The sequence below is a fragment of the Panthera leo genome, chromosome A3 (genome assembly GCF_018350215.1).
Source record: "Panthera leo isolate Ple1 chromosome A3, P.leo_Ple1_pat1.1, whole genome shotgun sequence".
NCBI lineage: Eukaryota > Metazoa > Chordata > Mammalia > Carnivora > Felidae > Panthera > Panthera leo.
The window spans coordinates 113593348-113614790 of record NC_056681.1 but is presented as its reverse complement, the minus strand read 5'-3'; the positions used below and the strand labels follow the sequence as shown (position 1 = coordinate 113614790).

At 34.7% G+C, this 21443-nt stretch overlaps 1 protein-coding gene across 9 annotated transcripts in view; it reads left to right on the top strand.

Annotated features, from left to right (window-relative positions):
* Positions 1-21443, top strand: part of BIRC6 (baculoviral IAP repeat containing 6) — a 224370-nt gene that overhangs the window by 71535 nt on the left and 131392 nt on the right. For 7 of the 9 annotated variants that reach the window (XR_006200904.1, XM_042933289.1, XM_042933287.1 and 4 more), the window contains 10 exons: positions 533-630; positions 2034-2181; positions 2989-3122; positions 6337-6483; positions 15522-15709; positions 16484-16807; positions 17045-17144; positions 19517-19731; positions 19919-20127; positions 20560-20906. Coding sequence is in view for 8 of the 9 variants with exons in the window: in XM_042933289.1 (XP_042789223.1) it covers positions 533-630; positions 2034-2181; positions 2989-3122; positions 6337-6483; positions 15522-15709; positions 16484-16807; positions 17045-17144; positions 19517-19731; positions 19919-20127; positions 20560-20906 (1910 nt within the window). In the remaining variant the exon portion in view is untranslated. The remainder of the gene's footprint in view (positions 1-532; positions 631-2033; positions 2182-2988; positions 3123-6336; positions 6484-15521; positions 15710-16483; positions 16808-17044; positions 17145-19516; positions 19732-19918; positions 20128-20559; positions 20907-21443) is intronic. The other 2 variants (XM_042933288.1, XM_042933283.1) reach the window with 1 other exon arrangement.

The window sequence follows — 21443 nt, the reverse complement described above, 5'->3', positions numbered from 1 at the left end:
GTTTTTAGGGGGAATTAGGGGGAAAATGTCGACTTGCATAAGTCTTTTAATAAAAGAAGTCTACCAGGCTTCTTTACCTATTGGTAGTGTTTTGGGAAGTTTTGTAAGGGGAACCCTTCCCCACTTTTTATCTTCCCTGATTGTCGTTTGATTCTTCACCTGAGGCATTATTCCCTGTTACGTGACATTCTTACCAGGTTTATTTGTAACGTTGTGTAGACCTTTCTTCTAGACCCTGAGACTTAAACCATCTAGGAAATGTTTAAAAGCTGATAGTCAGTAATGCCTATGCCTGCTTGTTAATCCTTTTTGGTGAAGAGAATGGTTTAATGCAAAGGAAAACCGTGACAAAGACCTTCAGTATAATCAGTCCTTGTGTTCTTTCTGCGTGTATATGGGGCTTTAAGGCAGATTTTTCTTGTAATCTGTATGAATACATTTTAAAATTTAGTTTTAGGTACTACAGCATGTTTAGGATTGAATTTAGACATTGGGTGATACATTTAAGTTTTTTTCTTCTAAATTTTTTCAGTAATGGCAAATGTGACCCGTGTCAACCAGGATTTGGATCTGTTCTGTTGAAGGCCTTACTTGAGAATATGTCATTTTTACCTGCAGCAGCAACTGGTGGTATGTGAAATTAGTTTTCTCACAAATAACAGTAGTCATAGGAAATATCTCACAATATATTTGAGATTATGTAGTCAACATTTTCCCCTCAGTTACCCCTCTTTTTTCTCTAGCTTCTCTAAGGGTTGGCAGATTGTGAGAAGGTGGGCAGATACTCTGTTCAGTAATACTGGTTGGAAAAAGTGGGAGAGTTAAGTAAATAGCAAGTCATCTCAATTCATACGTTTTCTATACCTCGTTCAAATTGTTGAGTTGTTTGGTTGTTCACAGACTATAGATCACATCTTCCCAAATTTGCTAAAATGCCAGTAGGTGCCAGAGAGATGACCTAAGGAAAATGGTCCGTGCGTGTATTGTGTGTGATTGCTGGGACTTTGGCAGCTAGAACTAGAAAAGGGGCCAGTAGGTTTTTAAAGCACCTGAAGACTATAAACATGCCATTCAAGAATGAATGTGGAAAAAGAAAAGAATGAATGTAGTTATCAAGTAGCACTTTATAAAGCAGTCCCCCTAAAATAGCACATACATAAAGCAATAAAAATTTTACAAGTATTTTCAATATTTTGTGCCATTTTAGTTGCTATGAAGAGCTACTAATTTGCCCTTCTAAACCTAACATTATCTTTTTGTAGACATTTTTTACAGTCTTTTGTTTAATCAATTTATTCAACAAGTTGTCTCAATGAGATAAATATATTTCACAAGGATTTGATCTTTGTGGTATTATAGAAAAATAGTGCTCAAAGTTAGTTGATAAGTGGTTATATTATCATTAATTTGGATAAAGAATCTATATTTTTCTTGAACATATTTTGGGTAAAACGGTTAACTTTATGTTATATAGAGTAAGATGTTTTGGACTTGGTCGCTCACTTTAATAGTCTTTGCAGTTTAAAGTTGTTTTTTTGAGGATGGTCTTCAAGATAGGATGCTTAAATTCTGGAGTGTACTTAGATATCTCAAATTTTACAGAAGAGCCTTAGAATACACCATGATGATCATCTTTTGAGCTGTGTTGGTCTGTGTCTAACTGGCGGTATAGCATAACTATATTTACTTGCTAGGAGCTCATTGCCATCCACTGTTTTTGAAAATTTTAGTATAAACCAAACAGTATTTCAGGGAGGATCGTTTTCAAGACTTTTCTGTACTTTTCCAGCTATTCTAAAATGTCCCTTAGAGTCATCTCAAGTTAGTGAAAACCTGAATGACTAGGTTGACTTGATAAACTTCTTAAAAAATGGGAGATTCCCTGTCACTGTCCTCTTAGAGTCTTCCAAAGAGGTGGTCCTTCTTTGTAAGTTGTTTCGTAAGGGGACTTACTGATAAATATGTAATATGATGTTCTCTTTGTTAGAGAAAAATGAGGAAAAGAAACATTGATTTGCTTTTATTGTTTTCAGGTTCTGTCTATTGGTATTTTGTCTTACTGAATTATGTTAAAGATGAAGATTTGGCTGGGTGCAGTACAGCTTGTGCATCTTTGCTTACTGCTGTGTCCAAACAGTTACAGGACAGGCTAACACCAATGGAAGCTTTACTTCAGACAAGGTATTTTAATATACGTAGTGACTGATAATGGATCTTTCAGGATATGATACCAGCTTTGCACAGAATTGCTAAAATATATATTTGCCTGCAAAAATTGATTTAATTCATGCTTTTCCTTTTTCTACATATTAGTCTAAGGTTTTCTTTTCCTCTATTTTCTCTGAAATAATTCCTTTTAACAATTTTGAAAGTCCTGAAGATGAGTATTCAGAGGACCAATTGTATTAAAATACTTAAAAATGGTATTTCTTGCTAATTGAAGAAGCATAAGATAATTTCTCTACTGTTCTAACTTTGTGGTTGAAGTTATATAAAGCGCTTACAGGCCTTAACTATTATTCTTCATCTGCTGGTTGATTTTTCTAAAAACTTCCAACATAATGAAACAATATTTGAAGTATTTTTATTCAACATGATGATTTTTTAATCTTTTTAGAGGAGAAATCTTGATTTTGATCAGATTTTACTCAAAGCCTTTGTACTTTCTGCTGAGTCAGTGTAACTAATGATGGAATTGAGGGAAGGGTGCCTGATATGTCTTCCTTGCCTCAGTGTGCAGATGAAGATTCAATCTTGGTTCATTAGCTACCAGTTTATTGGAATCACATTTGTTGAGTCTCTGGCACCATATCTTCTGGAGTATAGGTTTCCAGGGAACATAACTGAGATTCACTGAATTTAGTGGGTTAAATCTGGTTAGTGTTTCCTTTTGCCCTGTGTCAAACTGCTTTCAAATGGAAGTAAATAGGTAATTTGTTAATTAGATGGCCAACAGGAAAATTGTTAGGACATTATTTTATTTTTCAGATATGGATTATATAGCTCACCATTTGATCCAGTCCTCTTTGATTTGGAAATGAGCGGCTCTTCTTGTAAAAATGTGTACAACAGCAGCATTGGTGTCCAGTCAGATGAAATTGATTTATCAGATGTCCTTTCAGGTAGTAACATAAAGGAATTTCTGTATTTTATTTCTTCTATTTAAGCTATCATTGACTTAATAAATTGTAGTTATGACATTCTGTTTTTAAAAACTAAAATTCTTCAGAACTTAACATCTGTGAATCATGAAACTGCCTTTGTTTCTTAATTCCCCCCTCAGAAAAATTACTGAAGTTATTTTTTCAAGGGTTGTTTTGTTTGTTTTTTTGTGTTTCCTTGCATGTCAGTATGACTTTAATGCTCATAAGAGACTATTTAAAATTTGATTATTTTTTGTAGCCTTTCAGTTTTATTTGGTATGCCTTTGATGTCCCCAAAATTAAAGAATAGTTTCATATATCAAAAATAAAAATTAATGTATATTTATTATAATAAGTAAAGATGCAGAAAGAAAAATAATTTTCTGTATCTACTGGCATACTCAGATAAACTTTGTACAGTGTTACATGTATTCTTGTTTACATTTCTGAAAGAATGCTTTTAGGATTGAGTGTATAACACTGTATAACCTTTCCAAGTGCTATAGTTTGGTGTTTATCTAGTTTTGTTAAATAAGCAATGACTATTTTATTTTTTGTTTTCTTCCATTTGAACTTGCTACAAGTGTTGCTAATAAACCACAATGTTAGAATTTTTGGTAAATATATTAAGATAATTACCACATTAAATAGAAGTAAATTTTGGGGTTAATTTCAGTTTCTTTTACTTTAAAAGATGAATTGCGAGAAAAAGCAAATGAGAAAAATCAAATACAGAAATGTAAATAATATGTGAAGTGCCTAAATTCCAAGCTTTCCACCGTCTTAGATTACCTTTGTTAACAGAATGTTTAGCTGTGTAGACTTGTTTGCTACACGTGTTCATGAACATTTTTAATGAAAGAGATCATACTCACTTACTGGTCTGTTACTTGCTTTTTAATGGCTTATGTTGCTGTGGATGTATGTGTCTTCCTCTGTTTGATGACTTAGGCTCTATTTTATGCTGCTCTATCTCTGTCCAAGTGACACATTAGTTTATGAGTGGAATTCAGAGGAAAGGCTAGAACTAGATGTATAGGTGTCTTTCTGTATACCAGATTCAGAAAGGAGAGAGTGTAAGGAGAAGACCGTAAAGCTCAGGTCAGGCCAGGGAACAAATTTGCTAGAGTAGCACATTCCGTAAAGAAGACCCAGAAGAAGGGACTTAGAAATCATGACGTAAGTCTCCATATCATTGTCTCGTTATTTTATTCCTCGGTATTGGTCCATGTGCAGTATTTGTTTTCTCAGTTAATGGCATCACTGGCACAAATCAGAAATCTGAATGTCATCCTTGATATCTCTTTCTCAGCCTCCACAGTGAGGCTGTCTCTTTTTACACCATCATATATTTCAAATCTGTTCTCTTACCACCCCCCCCCCCCCCCCCCCCCGTGATCGCATGATTACAGGAAAGCCAGTCATCTTGAATATAGACTACAATAATAGTGTTCTAACTGGTCTTTCTGCATTGCTCTTGTCTAACCATCTCCCATGCACCTCCCGTCTGGCAACTGTCAGTTTGTTCTTTGTAGTTCAAAGCCTGTTTCTTGGTTTGGCTCTCTATTTTATTCCCTATGATCGTTTCCTTTGTTTCTTTCTTAAATTCTACATATGAGTGGAAGTCATATGGTATTTGTCTTTCTGTAACTTACTTCGCTTAACATAATACTTTCTAGCTCCATTCATGTTGTTGCAGATAGCAAGATCTCATTCTTTTTTATGGCTGAGTAATATTCCTGTATGTGTATGTGTGTGTGTACGTATGTATGTACACACCCCACATCTTCTTCCATTCATCAGTCGATGGACATTTGGCTCTTGTAGATCATCTGTTGTAAACACCGGGGTGCTGCATGTATCTCTCTGAATTAGTATTTTTGTATTCTTTGGGTAAATACCTACTAGTGCAAATGCTGGGTTGTGGGGTAAGCACTTTTTTTTTAATTGTATGATTAGTTGTTTAATGCCTGCTAACCTATTAACACCAAATATGTGTTTCATGAGACTGAGGCCTGTCTTTTTTTTAATGCATTTCCTATGTCTTATATTAAGTAAGCGCTCAATAAATACTTTTTTTTTTTTTTTTAAATACATGTCAAGTCCTGTGGTGTGCACCAGTGAAATGTTAGAGAACATGGTCATGACAATTTAGTCTTACATTTAATCCTTCAGATGTTATTAGCTTTTGTATCTCCCCGTTCTTTGCATCTTTGGTTTCTGTTTAATTTTATCTGTTCAGGAATTCTGTTTAAAGCAGTACTAATTCCAGAAAATTTGGACAATACCAAAAATAACCCTTTTCCTCCATAACACATACACTGTTAATTCTTTTGTGTTCTTCCGTCTGGCCTTGCTGTGGTTTTACTGTATGTAGTTGTGATCATGTGAATTAATTTAATTTAATTTAATTTTTCAACTACATGTGCTAACTTAAACTACAGTTAACCCTTCAGCAACATGAGTTTGAAGTGTGTGGGTCCACTTAATGCAGAACTGTTTTCGATAAATATAGTACTGTATAATACTGTAAATGTATTTTCACTTCTGATTTTCTCATTAACACTTTGTTTTCTCTAGTGCACTTTGGTGTAAGAATACAGTATATATTACATAAGACATGAAAAGTATATGTTAATCATCTCTTTATATTACCTATAAGGCTTCTGGTCAACAGTAGGCTCTAAGTCGTCAAGTTTTGCAGGAGTCAGAAGTTACATGTGGATTTCTGACTCTGTGCTGGGTTGGCACCCCCAACATTGTTCACCCTCAACATTGTTCAGGGGTGTTTCTATGGTTATAAAGTAGTAGTCCTCATTCTAGAAAATTGATAATATGTATGAAACATAAAGATTTATTTATAGATAAATTTGGATAATATTTTAGAATGTTTCTTTAGTTTTTATTTAGTGTCATATTTATACAGTTGACATCACAGAATGTATTCTGATTTTATGCATACTCAACAGATTGTGTAATAGCTAATATTAGTAGCTGTTTTATTATATTTTATTCATTTAAAATCTTGATCACTTGTTGCTGTTTCATATTAATTGAAAGGCCCTGTATGAGGATTGTGTGTTAATACATCTTGTCTAATTAAAATTGTAGTAGCAGGTGTAATTTTCCATAGGACTGTTGCCTTTTCAAAATTTATTTACATATCATAAAACTTGTCTCTTTTCTGCAATAGGAAATGGAAAGGTCAGTAGTTGCACAGCTGCCGAAGGTAGTTTCACATCTCTCACTGGACTTCTAGAAGTTGAGCCCCTGCACTTTACTTGTGTGTCAACTAGTGATGGCACCAGAATAGAAAGGGATGATGCAAGTACGTTTACTGGTATATACCTTCTCTTATTATACACTCTTTTTATTATGCATTTTATGCTGCATAAATACCAAGTGATCTGTAAGTAATTAAATATCAGTTTATGTTATTTATAAGTTCCTTTGGTGTCATGTTAATAGAAACTTATTAATAGGAGGGAAAATTCTTAAGTATTTTTGTGTTCTTTTCTAAGTCAATTCATAGCACTTTTTTTCCTACCTTCTAGAACATATCAAACATAACAAAATTAAAGGGAAAATTAAAAGGGACTACATTTCCTTTACCCAGCCTCAATACTCCTCAACTATTGACCAGTGTTATGTGCAGTTTTGGCATTGTAATGCTATTTCTTGCATTTAAAGTTCACAGTATGTTTGGTAATATCGTTGAGAAGGTTGAGAAGAGTGAAGAAGGAATACTGTTTTTCCAGCTAGTTTAAAGCACCTTCAGACATATGAACCAATATTTTAGTGTGTTGAATATGTGTTATTATTGATGTTTGTAATGAATAATCAGTGGGAACTCTGGTTTTTTTTTTTACAAACCTTCTTTTCTGTGCTTTTTTTCTCATTGTAAGTAAGATAAGTGTTTATTTACAATTCTGTGTTGGCACAAATAAGTGAAGTTTTTATAATTAAAAATATTAGGGTTTTATCTTTATATTACAGTTACAGAAGAGCTTGAATATTGTCTTGAATGAATTCTGTTGGTGGTTTTGTGTTTGTGGTTTTCTTTTTGTTTTCTTCAATAGATTAACAGAAAGGAAAAACAGTTTGAGAAGTCACCAAACCTTTTAAGAAGGGTTTTTAGAAGAAATTTATCAGGGCACCTGGGTGGCTTAGTCAGTTGAGTTTCTGACTTGGGCTTGGTTCATGATCCTGGGATTGTGGGCTTGAGCCCTGCATCGCACTCTGCACTGAGCATGGAGCCTGCCTGGGGTTCTCTCTCTTTCTCCCTCTGCCCCTCTCTCCAGCTCTCTCTCTCTCTCTCAAAAATAAATGTTTATGTGTGTATGTATATATATGTACATAAATTATCAATTCTTTGAGTACCTTTTTATTCAGAATCATTTTATGTCTTCCGATTGTGGAAGTAATTACTAAGTGAAATCCTTTGCTTACATAATTTACCTCAGAGTTTTTAATTAAAATCTTACATGGGATGCTAGAAGGATCAATTTTATTTGTGTTAGCTTTCTTGGATTGTTATAGTCATTTTGTAGAGACATACATTTACATTGGAATAGAAAAATGCTGTGACAAGAAATTGCACTTTCAGAGAACTCTTTTGTTATAAATCAGACTCTTTTGGAACTGTCATGAAATTAAGGATCTAAAATGCATGTGTTGGAGTAAGTAATGCTTTCAGAAGGTATAAAATTTTGTAATAGATCACAGATCAGGTTTGAAGAAGAGAAGTATTCCTCACACTCCTTTTCATCTCCTACAAAGCAAGCAATGGAACCAGCTTCTTGTATTTTCAAAGATAGTATGCAATCATATATGTATTTCAGCCAGACTGAAACCATCACCAGCAAAGGGGTTTTTATTAAATGTTAGGGCAAAGTCTTTTTTTTTTTTTTTTTTTTTAAGTTTATTTATTTATTTTGAGAGAGAGAGAGGGAGAGAGAATCCCAAGCAGGCTCCACTCTGTTAGGGCAAACCCCACCTCAGGACTCAAGCCCACGAACCACGAGATCATGACCTGAGCTGAGATCGTCAGATACTTAACCAACTGAGCCACCCAGGTGCAGTGCAAAGTCAACTGTGATCATAAGGTGCCAAAAGGTGACTATAGTCTCTCAACTTCCTGTTTACTTTTTTCAAAACATACTAGCTATGAAATATAATGCTGTTATGAAAAAGTGCAGAAAACAATTGTATAACCCAACAATTTATGACAAAACAAACTGTCCATGTGATCACCAAATCAAGAGATAATTTTCTGAGTTCCCTGGGTGGCTCAGTCAGTTAAGTGTCCGACTTTGGCTCAGGTCATAATCTCACAGCCCATGAGTTCGAGCCCCACGTCAGGCTTTGTGCCGACAGCTCAGAGCTGAATCCTGCTTCAGATTCTGTGTGTCTCTCTCGCTCTGCCCCTCCCCTGCTCACTCTCTCTCTCTCCCTCTCCCTCTCTCCCTCTCTCTCTCTCCCTCTCTCCCTCTCTCTCTCTCCCTCTCTCTCTCTCCCTCTCTCCCTCTCTCTCTCTCCCTCCCTCTCTCTTCCTCCCTCTCTCCCCCTCCCTCTCTCCCTCCCTCTCTCCCTCCCTCTCTCCCTCTCTCTCTCTCTCTCTCTCTCTCTCTCTCACAGAAATAAAAACATACAAAAAATTAAAAAAAATTTTTTTCCAACACTCTGAAAAGTGTCTTCATGTTCCCTTCCAGTTATTTCTCCCTTACTCTCTAAAAGGGAAACATTGTTCTAACTTTTAGAGTAATCTTTTCTTGGTGTTTCTTTCATTGTATAAACACTTAGTTATACATTTCTGAATACTTGTTGGATAGGGTCTACATTTATAATATAAAATTACATTTAGGTGTTTTTTGGTCTGCCTTTGGTTCAATGTTACGATTGTTAAATTTATCTATATCAGTGCATTGTAGATACTTGGTTGTTTTTTATTGCTGTTTGAGATTCTGTTGTCTAAATAAAAAAAATTATGTGCCTACTGTTGATAAGTGTACTATTGATTGATATTTGGGTTGTTCGATTATGGTGCTTTTAGTACTACTGAATATACTGTTTTCTTGGAAATGAATGTAGTAGTTGATTTATTGCTTCATGGGTTTTGCATATATTCAGCTTTAGTAAGTAACATTAAAGAAATGCACTTCTTAATCTCCAAATATATGAGGATTTTCTAGTTATCTTGTTATTGATTTCTGTTTAAATTGCATATGGTCAAAAATTACTCTGTCAGTCTTGCAGTCTGTGTTGGGAATTGTAGAGGATCAATTTTTATAACTATTCCATAAATATGTGAAAATAATATTTACACTTGGTAAATTTTGCTGTGTCCATTCAGGTGGATTTGCTAAATGTGTTATTTGAATTCTGTCTTTATTGATTAATTCCTTGGTTTCTTTTAGTTCATAAGATCAGTATGTTAAATTCTTGTCACTGTGCCTGTGGATATTTAATTTTGAGTTTCACCAATTTTTATTTTATGTATTTTGAAGTTACCATACAAATTTAGAATGATTGTTATCTTTCTTGTGAATTGAATCTTTCATTATTAGGAATTATGTCTTTATCCCTGGTAGCTATTTTTTCTAAAATTACTTTGTTTGAAATTTATATGCTTTGTATCAGCTTTCTTTTGGTTACTATTAATAGGATAGATATTTTTCCTTCCTTTTACTTTGAACCTTATTTTTCATAGCCAGCTTATAGTTGCCTTTTTTAAATTGAGTCTGATACTTTGTCTTTCAGTTGGAATATTTATTTGCATTTAATGTAATTACTGATGTATTTGTTTTTAAATCTTCTTTTTTTTTTTAATGTTTACTTATTTTTGAGAGAGCAGGGGAGGGACAGAGAGAGAGGGAGACACAGAATCCTGTATCTGTGGCACAGAGCCTGACCCGGGGCTTGAAGTCACAACCTGCAGGATCATGACCTGAGCCAAAGTTGGATGCTTAACTGACTGAGCTGCCCAGGCGCCCCTAAATCTGCTGTTTTTAATGTACGGGTATACTACTAGGTTTTCTCTTTTGCCGGTTAGATGTTTTTTCTCTTTCCTTTCCTCTTATTCTGGGTGATTATATTTTGGGGGGGCTATTTTTCTACTCTTTACTCTTTTTAGCAGTTATCCCAGTGTTCATAATATACATATACCCTTTATACATTCAGAAGTCCAATTACTATTTGTACTATACAGTGCAGATATCTAGAACGTTTACCACCTTTCTGACTTGTATGAAGTTGTGCTTTTATACCTTAATTTTATGTGTATTTTAATTCCCAAATGTGTTATTACGGTTTTTATATTCAGTATTCATTTGGATTTATCTCATTCCATTTTAATCCCTCTTTTTTTCCTTTTTGTCATTTGAGTTGCAATCAAGTATGATTTTCTTTGTTTGAAAAGTATTCTGTAACGTCTGTTTTTATTCTTGTCCGCCCATGGTGAATAAACTTAGTTTTGAAGGAGGAAATTTAAAAATTTTTAAAAATAATTAGGTAAATAAACCGCATAGCCATTATCCACGTTCCAGTATTATTAATGGTTTTCACATTTCCTTTATCTCTGCTATTTTTTCTTTGCTGAAGTACTTCAAAACAAATCCTAGACACTATATCATTATTCCTTTCATATATATATATATATATATATATATATATATATATATGAAAAGTACCTTAAATAGCTTAAACAGTGTGCATATGCTCTGTAATGACTGATGCAACATATCCATTTTTATCATAATCATAGAAACTATAATTTGTCCTGATCGATTTTTATCATAACCAACTAAATTAGCATAATCATTTTCATGGTACAGTTTCCTATACTTAATTAAATTTGTCTGCATATTTGAATAATAAATTTTACATTGGTTGATTAGATCCAGAGGTGTTCTCTTCATTCTTGAAGTATATTTTGACATGTTACAGAATTCTAAGTTAGTTATTATTTCTCTTAGTGATTTAAAGATAATTTCTTGTCATTTCCACTGTGTCAGTCTTATTATTCCTTTTTTAAGGTCACTGTCAGCTCTCAAGCTGTTTTTAAGATTCATTCATATTCTTTCCCTGTCCACCGCGCCCCCCCACCCCCCCACCCCCCTGAGCATTTTTCTTTGATGGTCCTATAGATGGTTTCATTTGTACTTACCCTGATTAGGATTCATAGGCCTTCCTGAATCCTTGATAACTTCCATCAGCTTTAGAAAGATCTCAGCCATTAACTGTACAAACAGTGCTTCTGCCTTGTTTTCTGTATTCTCTTTTTGGGTTTCCAGTTTCATGTGTTAGACCTTACCAGTATAAATGATGTAATTCTCAGTTTTTTAAATCTCTCCTTTTACTGTGGCTATTTGCTTCTAATTCATCTTAGTTTACTAATTCTCATTCTCTATTATTAATGGGAAAAATCTACCCTTCCTCCACTCTGCTGTGGTGTTGTGTCTGTTAAAAATCATGTCTGCTGTGGTATAGGTCTGTTTTTGTCCATTGGTCAATTTTTCTAGCCTTATGCTAGAAATAGAAATGCTATAATTGTCTTAATTATTGTAACTTTATATTAAGTCTTGAAATCTGGTAGTATACACTCATCAGTTTTGTTTTTCTTTCTTTTTTGGTAGATTTAAAAAATTGGTATAAAGTTTGTTGTGCAGTCATCATCACTTTCTAATTCCAGAATATTTCAGTTACTCCACAAAGAGGTTCTGTAGTCATGAGCAGTCACTCCTCATCGCCTTTCCCCTCCATCGCCTGGCAGTCAGTAATCTATGTTGTGTCTCTATGGATTTGCCCACCCCATACATTTCTTATAAATGTAGAATCATATAGTCTGTGGCCCTTTTGTCCGGCTTCTTTCACTTAGCATAATGTTTTCATGTTTCACCCACTTAGCATGTCTCCGTACACCATTCCTTTTTATGACTGAATAGTATTCCGGTGTATGGATATGCTACTTTTAAAACAATTTGGATATACCTCATTTTGCTTATCTACTCAGCAGTTAATGGACGTTTGAGTTGTTACTTCTTTTTTGGCTGTTAAGAAAAATGCTGCTATGCAGCATATTTGTGTACATTTTTATGTTTTCAGTTCTCTTGAGTATATACTTAGTGAAATTTACCATTTTTCTTCTTAAACATAGGTTTAACATAAAAGTTAAAAAATTTTTTTTAATGTTTTTGGATTTATTTTTGAGAGAGAGAGAGTGTGTGCACGCAAGTGCACATGCCCACAAGCAGGGGAGGGGCAGACGGAACGAGAGGGAGACAAAGAATACTAAGCAGTCTCCAAGCTGTCAGTGCAGAGCGCAACGCAGGTTTCATACTCAAAAAACCAAACCGTGAGATCGTGACCTGTACCGAAGCTGGATGCTTAACCGACTGATCCACCCAGGCGCCCCTAAAGATAGGTTTTCTTAAAGATTCTTGGTCTTTGTTTCTATTTCACCCCCAGCTTTATTGAAATATAACTGACATAACAACACTCAGCAAGTTTAAGGTGTATAATGTATTGGTTTGATACATTTATATATTGTAGAATGATTACCACTATAGCATTAGCTAATATGTCTGTCCTGTCACTTAATTACCATTTCTTTTTCTGTGGTGGGAACATATAAGATCTACTCTTAGCAACTTTCAACTACCCATAGTAAAAGGAAAGATTAAAAAACCGAATTCTGTCATTTATACTGATGAGGTGTAACACGTGAAATTGTAAATGCAGAATTGAAAACTATACAGCATTATTATTATATTATTAATTATATACAGCATTATCATCATGCTGTATTTATTTCCATTTAAATTTTAGAATGAGCTTTTCAGATTATACACCAAAGAGCTTATTATTTTTTTTTATTTGGAATTTGAATATAAATCAGTTTGGGAGAATTGACATCTTAATATTAAGCCTTTTACTTCATTAACATGATATATCTAGTGTATTTAGGTCTTCAGTTGCTCTGGGAGATATTTTTAGTTTTCAGTGTTGACGTTTAGTACGTCTTTTTCAGATTTATCCTTAGCTGTTTGATTTTTTTACGCTAGTGTAAGTGATATTTTTCTTAATTTTATTTCCCTTTTTTTGGTTGCTAGTGCATAAAAATATAATTGATTTTTGTATATTAATCTCATGTGGTGACACTGCTATATTAGCTTATTAATTCTAATAGTTTGTAGATTCTTAAAGACTTTTTATATACACAGTGATGTCATCCAGTTTTTTGTTTTGTTTTTGTTTTTGTTTTTTTTGTTTTGTGCAAAAAGGTGATTTTATTAAAGCATGGAGACAGGACCTGTGGGCAAGAAGAGCTGCCTCATGTCATCTGTTAATAAGAATTTTACTTTGTTGGTTTTCTAATCATTTTATCTTTTACTTCTTTTTCTTGCTCTTTTGTGCTTTCTAGAACTTCCTGAGTGATACTGAATAGAAATGGTGGTCATAGTCATTTTTATTTTCTTCTGATCTCTACTTATATATGGTTTTTGAGGCCCTTTGTATAAAAATAGAAAAGGATACTGCTCAATCAAAAATCAAAAGATTTAAAAAATTTGTAGTTGCAGAATGACTTATTTCTTTTGGATTGCTGATGTGTCTCTTGTGTTTCTGGTTACTTAATTCATTTTCCCACAAGTAGTATTTGGGCATTGGATTTTAAAGTCAGTAAAGGGCTCAACTCCATGTGGTTAATATTGACTGTAATTACCCAAAAAGTACAAGTACAATAGCAGTGCTTCAATAAGTCCAATAATTTTCCTCCAGAGTTGGAATTAATAGCTGTTTCTTTGGTGGAACATTAGATGAAGCAAATGGATTTCATTTTGGGGCACATAGCTTATATGAGTTTTGATTGCTCTTTCTTTTACCAGGCTTGTAGAATTGGATTCTTGGAAGTTAAATGAAGTATAGTATGGCTATTCTGTAATAAGTGTGTGTGTGTGTGTGTGTGTGTGTGTGTGTGTGTGTGTGTAAGTTGAAGACACTTTTAATTGTGAAAGGCTATGCACAGTTTGTTATTGCTATCTTGTTGATTACAGCTAATTTTTTAAATAGTTTTTTTTTTCTTTTTTTTTTTTTTAATCCTAGCACAGTGTAGCATTGTTAGATGTTAAGATAGCCTGTCACATACCTGGGTTCTCCCCGACCCTTTCAGGTATTAGCAAATTACTTTCCTCAACTTTAGATTCATTACCTATAAAATGGGTAAGAGTCGTACCTGCCTATGTGTCATTGCAAAGACAGAATGAGTTGATGTAAGTAAGCTCCATACTTGGCACTGTGGTTCCCCATTGGCTTTGTTTTCACACAGTCCTTGGTTCCAACCCTAGTTTTACCACTATCAGCTCTGCAGGTCACACTTCTCTGTTATCAATTAAAAAACAGAGTTCTAGTGTCTGCTTCTCAGAGTTGTTTACCTGTTGAATACAGTAATTGATTAAAACAGTGTCACATGGTAATGCACACTAAAATTTGCTACTGTTGTAGTGGTTATCTTTCCCCAATGTAACTATATTTTGTGCTGACCTATTTCATTATGTTGTGAAATTAAGCTTTTATCTTAGCTTTTCCTAAAATGTTTTCCACAAATATTGTTAAATATTTAATGAGGAGTTATTTTTTATAATGTATACTTGAGTCACACTGAAAAGGAAAGTCAAAGAAATTGTTTAACTTATGGGATTTTGTAGAGCCATTAATGATAATCTTCATGTGTAAGCTGGTGTGCCAAACTTGCTTGACATAAGTCGAATCAGAGATGTTTCTCTCCATATTAGTGTTCTGGGGAGAATATGGTAGGAAACAATTGCTTTTACATATTCTATGTGGGCCAGACTGTCTAGGCTATGCTTTAAAATGAAGAAATAAGTATCATCAGATTTTTAAAATGATGTAATTAAAGGTTTTTTTGAACTTTTTGCAGGAGGAAGGAGGTACTGCTACAGGAAAACTTAGTAAAGCAAATTTTAGTTTATTTGTTAAGCTCAAATTGTATAATAGGATTACTCTCGTTTTGTGTTTTTATTTTAGCCATATTAAATGAAATTTCTTACATGCTGAAAATATTTTTAAGTTCAAAGGTATACCAAGTTGTTTTTTGTTTTTTTGTTTTGTTTTTTTTTGTTTTGTTTTGTTTTGTTTTGATTTGGAACTAGGTCCTGGATCCCTTAAACTCAAATACTGTTATTATCAATGAGTATGCTTTTATGATTAAGACTTTGATCATTAAGACTTCTTTTTTATACTCTATAGCTTACTGTCTTTTAAAGTGAAACTCTAGTTTTAATGTCAAAATAGTATACTTGGAACATGTTTCTGCATGAACCTTTTCCTCATCCCTTTTCTCCCCCCCTTGTCTTACACCAGTGAGTTCCTTCGGGGTTACTCCTGCAGTAGGTGGACTGTCATCGGGGACAGTTGGGGAAGCTTCGACAGCCCTGAGTTCAGCAGCCCAGGTAGCTTTGCAGTCTCTCTCTCATGCAATGGCTTCAGCCGAGCAACAGCTGCAGGTGCTGCAAGAGAAACAGCAGCAGCTTTTGAAGCTTCAGCAACAGGTTGGAGACTCTTTGGCTCTTTGTTCATGCTGTCTCTAAACTTCAAAAGCTGAAAAAAGTACTGTAAAAATGACCATTATTTTCATAAAGGAAAGTAGGTTGACCGATCTGAGCTAATCATTTTCTGCAAAAATTGAGGTAATGTCTTTGTGATGTATCTAAGTGTTTAAAAATTATATAAGTAAATTTCGTTTGACAAATATCTGATGGAATATAATTGATATGGGGGGGCAGGCTTTTAGTAAAATTCGTTGTAACTCTGTTTAAACACTCTTGGTCAAACGTTATGGTTACCAGTTACTATTTTTACAGATTGACTAACCTAAAATATTTTAAAGATGATTTGCAGTCATGTGGATTAAAATTTAGTAGTAATGACAATTGCTTGGGAGTTTTTGTTGTTCTCTAAATGCATCCCATGTGGTTCCAGGTGACAAATTGTATCAGGTTAGGCAACACGAGAGTCCGCCTCCTCCTGTTAATATTTCGTTCTGAGTAGAACTGTGTTTCCTTATTTACATGCACTTGTTCTTCTTTCTTTCCACCTTTGCTTTGTGGAAGTCCAAGTTTCCGAAACACAAGGAAGTTTACATCAAATATTTAATGAAGTTCATATAGTGAGGAAATGTGGAGTCCATTTTTATTTAATTTCATTTTTATTTAACTAGGATCTAGTTAATCATGTTTATCTTCATAAAATATTCGTGTGTAGTGTTCCCTACAGTTCAGGTAGGCAGGATCAGTCTACATTTGTTGCCTTTACTTCTTTTACAGAAAGCAAAGCTGGAAGCCAAGTTACATCAGACAACAGCTGCAGCGGCTGCCGCAGCATCAGCAGCATCAGCAGTAGGTCCTGTTCACAACTCTGTGCCTTCCAACCCGGTGGCAGCCCCCGGATTCTTCATCCATCCATCTGATGTTATTCCACCCACTCCAAAAACAACACCACTTTTTATGACTCCACCACTCACCCCACCCAATGAAGCAGTTTCCGTTGTGATTAATGCCGAACTTGCACAGCTTTTCCCAGGCTCAGTTATTGATCCCCCAACAGTCAATCTTGCTGCACATAACAAAAATTCCAACAAGTCCAGAATGGTAAATTCTTATATTTTAAATAGGTGTTCGCTTAGACATTTAAAAATATTATGATGTATACGCTAGCTTGAGAAGGCAAAATTTTATTATGCCAACTTGATACATCAAATTAGGTTGTTTTCTAAAATATTACAGAATATACATCAGGAGATGAGACTTGTTAATTTGATATACAGTTACTAGTTTGTATAGAGCAAGAGTAATATCAATATAGAGTTATACTTTTTTCTCTTCTAGAATCCACTTGGTTCTGGTCTAGCTCTTGCAATTTCTCATGCTTCACATTTTCTTCAACCTCCACCTCACCAGTCCATTATTATAGAGCGAATGCATTCAGGTAATCTTTGACTTTCTTAAGATATTTTTGTTGCCTATTCTGCTAGCCCTTTGAATCTTAATATTCTGCAGTTTGATTTTCCTTTGCAAGTAAATCACATCTGTTCCCAGGTAAGTACATTTTACCAGGAGTAGGCACTACATAAGGCTCCAGCTGTGCATTCACCATGTTGGGTGGCAGAGTGCTACTGGGTAGGTTGACTAGTTCTGTCCAGACTGTGGATTTCACCTGCACATGGGTCTTGCCTGTTGAACTCTGATGGACATGACCATCTACCTCCATTGTAGCTGCTCGATTATCATTACACTGGAAGTTACGCTTAAATATTCTTAAGACCAGCATCCTGATGTTGGAATCATTTCTAGAAAATAGCAGATAGACATACTGCTGATTTTAGTAACTAAGTAAAATTAATAACACTTCATGGTCTCTTGATAATTCAAATTCTGCCTAAGTTTGTGACATACTTACACGCTAGCAACCCATGACTGGGATAGATGCTTTCAACTAGAATATGTTTTCTAATAAACCACAGGTGATTTTAACCTTATCATCCTACCAAACTACTAGTTCTGGGCTTGTGCTGCAGCAGAATTCAGTAGAAACCCACAGTGTGTTCTATAGTAGAAAGTAATATGTGTATAATGCATACTGTGGCACTTTCTATCATATGAATAGTTTGCTTTATTGCATTGCGATGTTTCTTCTTTGGAAGAGAGAGTTTTTTAAAAAATATAAAGTAAAATTTTTTTTGTTTTTAAATGATTTTCAAGTTTATTTCTTTGTTATTGAGAGAGAGCGAGAGAGAACACAAGCTGGGGTGGGGCAGAGAGAGAGGGAGATACAGAACCCAACGCAGGGGTCGAACTCAGCAGCTGTGAGATCATGACTTGAGCTAAAGTCCAACACTTAACTGACTGAGCCACCAGGTGCCCCTAAGGTAAAATTCTTAATGGTGTTTTTTGCTCAACTAATCCTTCATTGGTATCAACATTAGCATTTGTAACATTTAGAGTGTGATTTGTTGTGGAGTCTTATGGAATGTGAGCAGTTTTTTACACTGCAGTTTGGTTTTTTTTTTTTTTTCTTTTTTTATCATTGGAATTGAATGTAGGACATAGAAGAATTGTGTTCTTTGTTATTTAATAGTTTTTCTGTCTAGGGAAGTATTGGTAACTACTTTGTTTGCTTTTAAACTAGCTCCATTGAAAACTAGTTCTAGAAGTTCAGTTGATTCCTTCACTGTAAAACGTAGCTGGTAAGGTTATTAGGTGCTCCTCACCCCAACCTGGTAAAGAAGAAAAAGAACTATATGATTAACAATGCTGTCTACTGTTTCACTAATTGGGCTTATTCTGAAAAGTGTGTGAGCTGAGATATGCAAATCTGTTCTTTCTTCCATTCCTCTGTGATCATTTTTGCCTTTCGTTAATGTGCACATCTCAACCGTGCTGCGTGCGATTCTAGTGTTTACACGAAGAGGGATCCTGCCTGTTTAGTGTGGTCCTTGAGAATAAGCCATATGCTTTGCCTGGAACTGAGCTGAAGAGACAGTGATGTGTCACTACCTGGGCAAAAAACAGTGTTTGAGATAAGATGTATTTGTCTTCTTTGGAGGACCTTCCTAAGGGATTTTTTATAGTGGCGGTGCTGACTGCATGTGATTTCTGCCTTGTAATTTTACTTTACATTGTAACCACAATGTAGGATCTAACTCCATAAGAAGTTAAACAAGGCCTGAGAAAACTAAAGTAACACAATTTGGTATCATTAAAGAGTCTAGGTGGGAAAGTTTTAAAAAGTGACCAAATGATTGAAAAAAGAGCAGATAGATAACTTTTAAGAGTTCATCTATCTACTGTTTTTGATGATACAGTTTTTCTACTCTGATGTTTTAAATTAAGCTTCGGGGCACCTAGGTGGCTCAGTCGGTAAGGCATCCGACTTTGGCTGAGGTCATGATCTCGCGGTTTTTGGGTTCGCGTCCTGCTTTGGGCTCTGTGCTGACAGCGCGTAGCCTGGAACCTGCTTCAGATTCTGTGTCTCCCTCTCTTTCTGCCCCTCCCCCGCTTGCACTCTGTCTGTCTCTCTCAAAAATAAATAAACATTAAAAAATTTTAAATTAAGCTTATATGCACAGTTGATTGTCACAGTAACAAACTTACTCTTGTGTATTTTTTACTTCAGTCTTACCTAGCATGGATTGAAGTTTCAGAAAATTTTCAAAGGCTACTTCCTCTTTCTACTTATTTGTTTGTAGTTTAATAAGTTGATTTTGGATTTTAAGATGAGTGTTCCCAACTGTTTTTAAATGTATCTTTTGGTTAATTGAAACAATGGTATTTTTTGTCACCTGTTGCTCTCTCTGATAGGAGCAAGGAGATTTGTGACCTTGGATTTTGGCAGACCAATACTATTGACAGATGTATTGATTCCCACTTGTGGAGACTTGGCCTCCTTGTCAATTGACATTTGGACTTTAGGAGAAGAGGTGGATGGGAGGCGACTGGTAGTGGCAACTGACATAAGCACCCATTCACTAATTCTGCATGACTTGATACCACCTCCTGTGTGCAGATTCATGAAGGTAAAAGACTTCAAGACAGTGAATTGATAGGCTTTCCATGTTTCTGACAGGTTATGAAAGATACTTAGACATATAGTTAAAAAGTATAACTATCTTTTAAAATCCATTGCTCAGAATTTTATTTTTTTGCAGATGGAGTGTATGTATACTTATGTTTTGATTTGTTTTGTTTTTTATTTCATTTCAGATCACTGTCATTGGACGTTATGGAAGTACAAATGCCAGAGCCAAAATCCCATTAGGATTTTACTATGGTCATACGTATATCTTGCCTTGGGAGAGTGAACTGAAGTTAATGCATGATCCTTTAAGGGGAGAGGGTGACTCTGCAAACCAACCGGAAATTGACCAGCATTTAGCAATGATGGTTGCTCTACAGGAAGATATACAGTGCAGGTTATTAGAAAATTGCAGTATATTTTAATCTTATTGAAACCTTTTATATTGTATGTCTTGCATATATTTTTCAAGAAATGTCTTTTCCTAGATGTATAGAAAAGAACAATAGGACAGGGCACCTGGCTTAAGTCAGAAGAGCATGCGACTCTTGATCTTGGGGTTGTGAGTTCAAACCCCACTTTGGATACAGAGATTACTAAAAAAAAAAATGTGAACTTAAAAGAAAACAAAGAAGAAAAGGAAGTAGGAAACGGATGTTACAGTAATATTTGATAAATTAAAATATTGTGATTAAATAACTGGCTTAATGACTGATGAATTCTTTTTAATGGTTGTAGAGATTTAATTTTCATTGTACATTTATACATATATATCAGAGAGAACATTGCAGGAATTATTTTGTACATTTTTTTTTTTTTTTATTTACAGGTATAACTTAGCGTGTCATCGACTGGAAACTCTTTTGCAAAGTATCGATCTTCCTCCTCTCAACAGTGCTAACAATGCACAGTACTTTCTGCGAAAACCAGACAAGGCAGTTGAGGAAGACAGTAGAGTTTTTTCTGCCTATCAGGATTGTATTCAGCTACAGCTTCAGCTGAATTTGGCTCATAATGCAGTGCAGAGGCTCAAAGTAGCTCTAGGTACAAGTCGGAAAGTGTTAAGTGAAACATCAGATCCAAAAGATTTGATTCAGACGTCTTCCACAGAGCAGTTACGTACCATCATCAGATATTTATTGGACACTTTGCTCAGTCTTCTTCACTCTTCCAATGGTTTGTATTTGGCTTAAGTTCTTTAAATGTTAGAAATGTGTTTGATGTGATTTTGTGGCATGTTTTGTTGTTGTGTTAATATTTCCTGAGTGTTGCTCATTTTGATGTCCTTTCTAAAGTGACTATGAAATGTGTTTAAGTTAACTCGTTTTTTCCTCCATATTTTTACTTGTTTTTGTTTTAAACGGATTTCAATAATTTTCTTGAGGTTTTGCTGTTGATGTGGCACATCATTTTGTTATTGGCAAAACATTAAATATTGTTATTGTGAAAACTGTTACTAAATTGCTACCCTAATATACTGTCATTTTCTAATAACAGGAGCTATTTTTGATCATTACACATGCACTCACAAACACACATACTCAGCTAACTGATACACCCAACTCCACACATAAGAAATACAGTTGATTGAACTGCTAGATTTTCTCCTCCCCAAGTGTTTAACAATTAAATTCTTCATACGAAGAATAAAGAAATGAATAGCAAAATAAATAAAATACAATTGTGTACTGAATCCTGGTAAAGAAGAAAGTG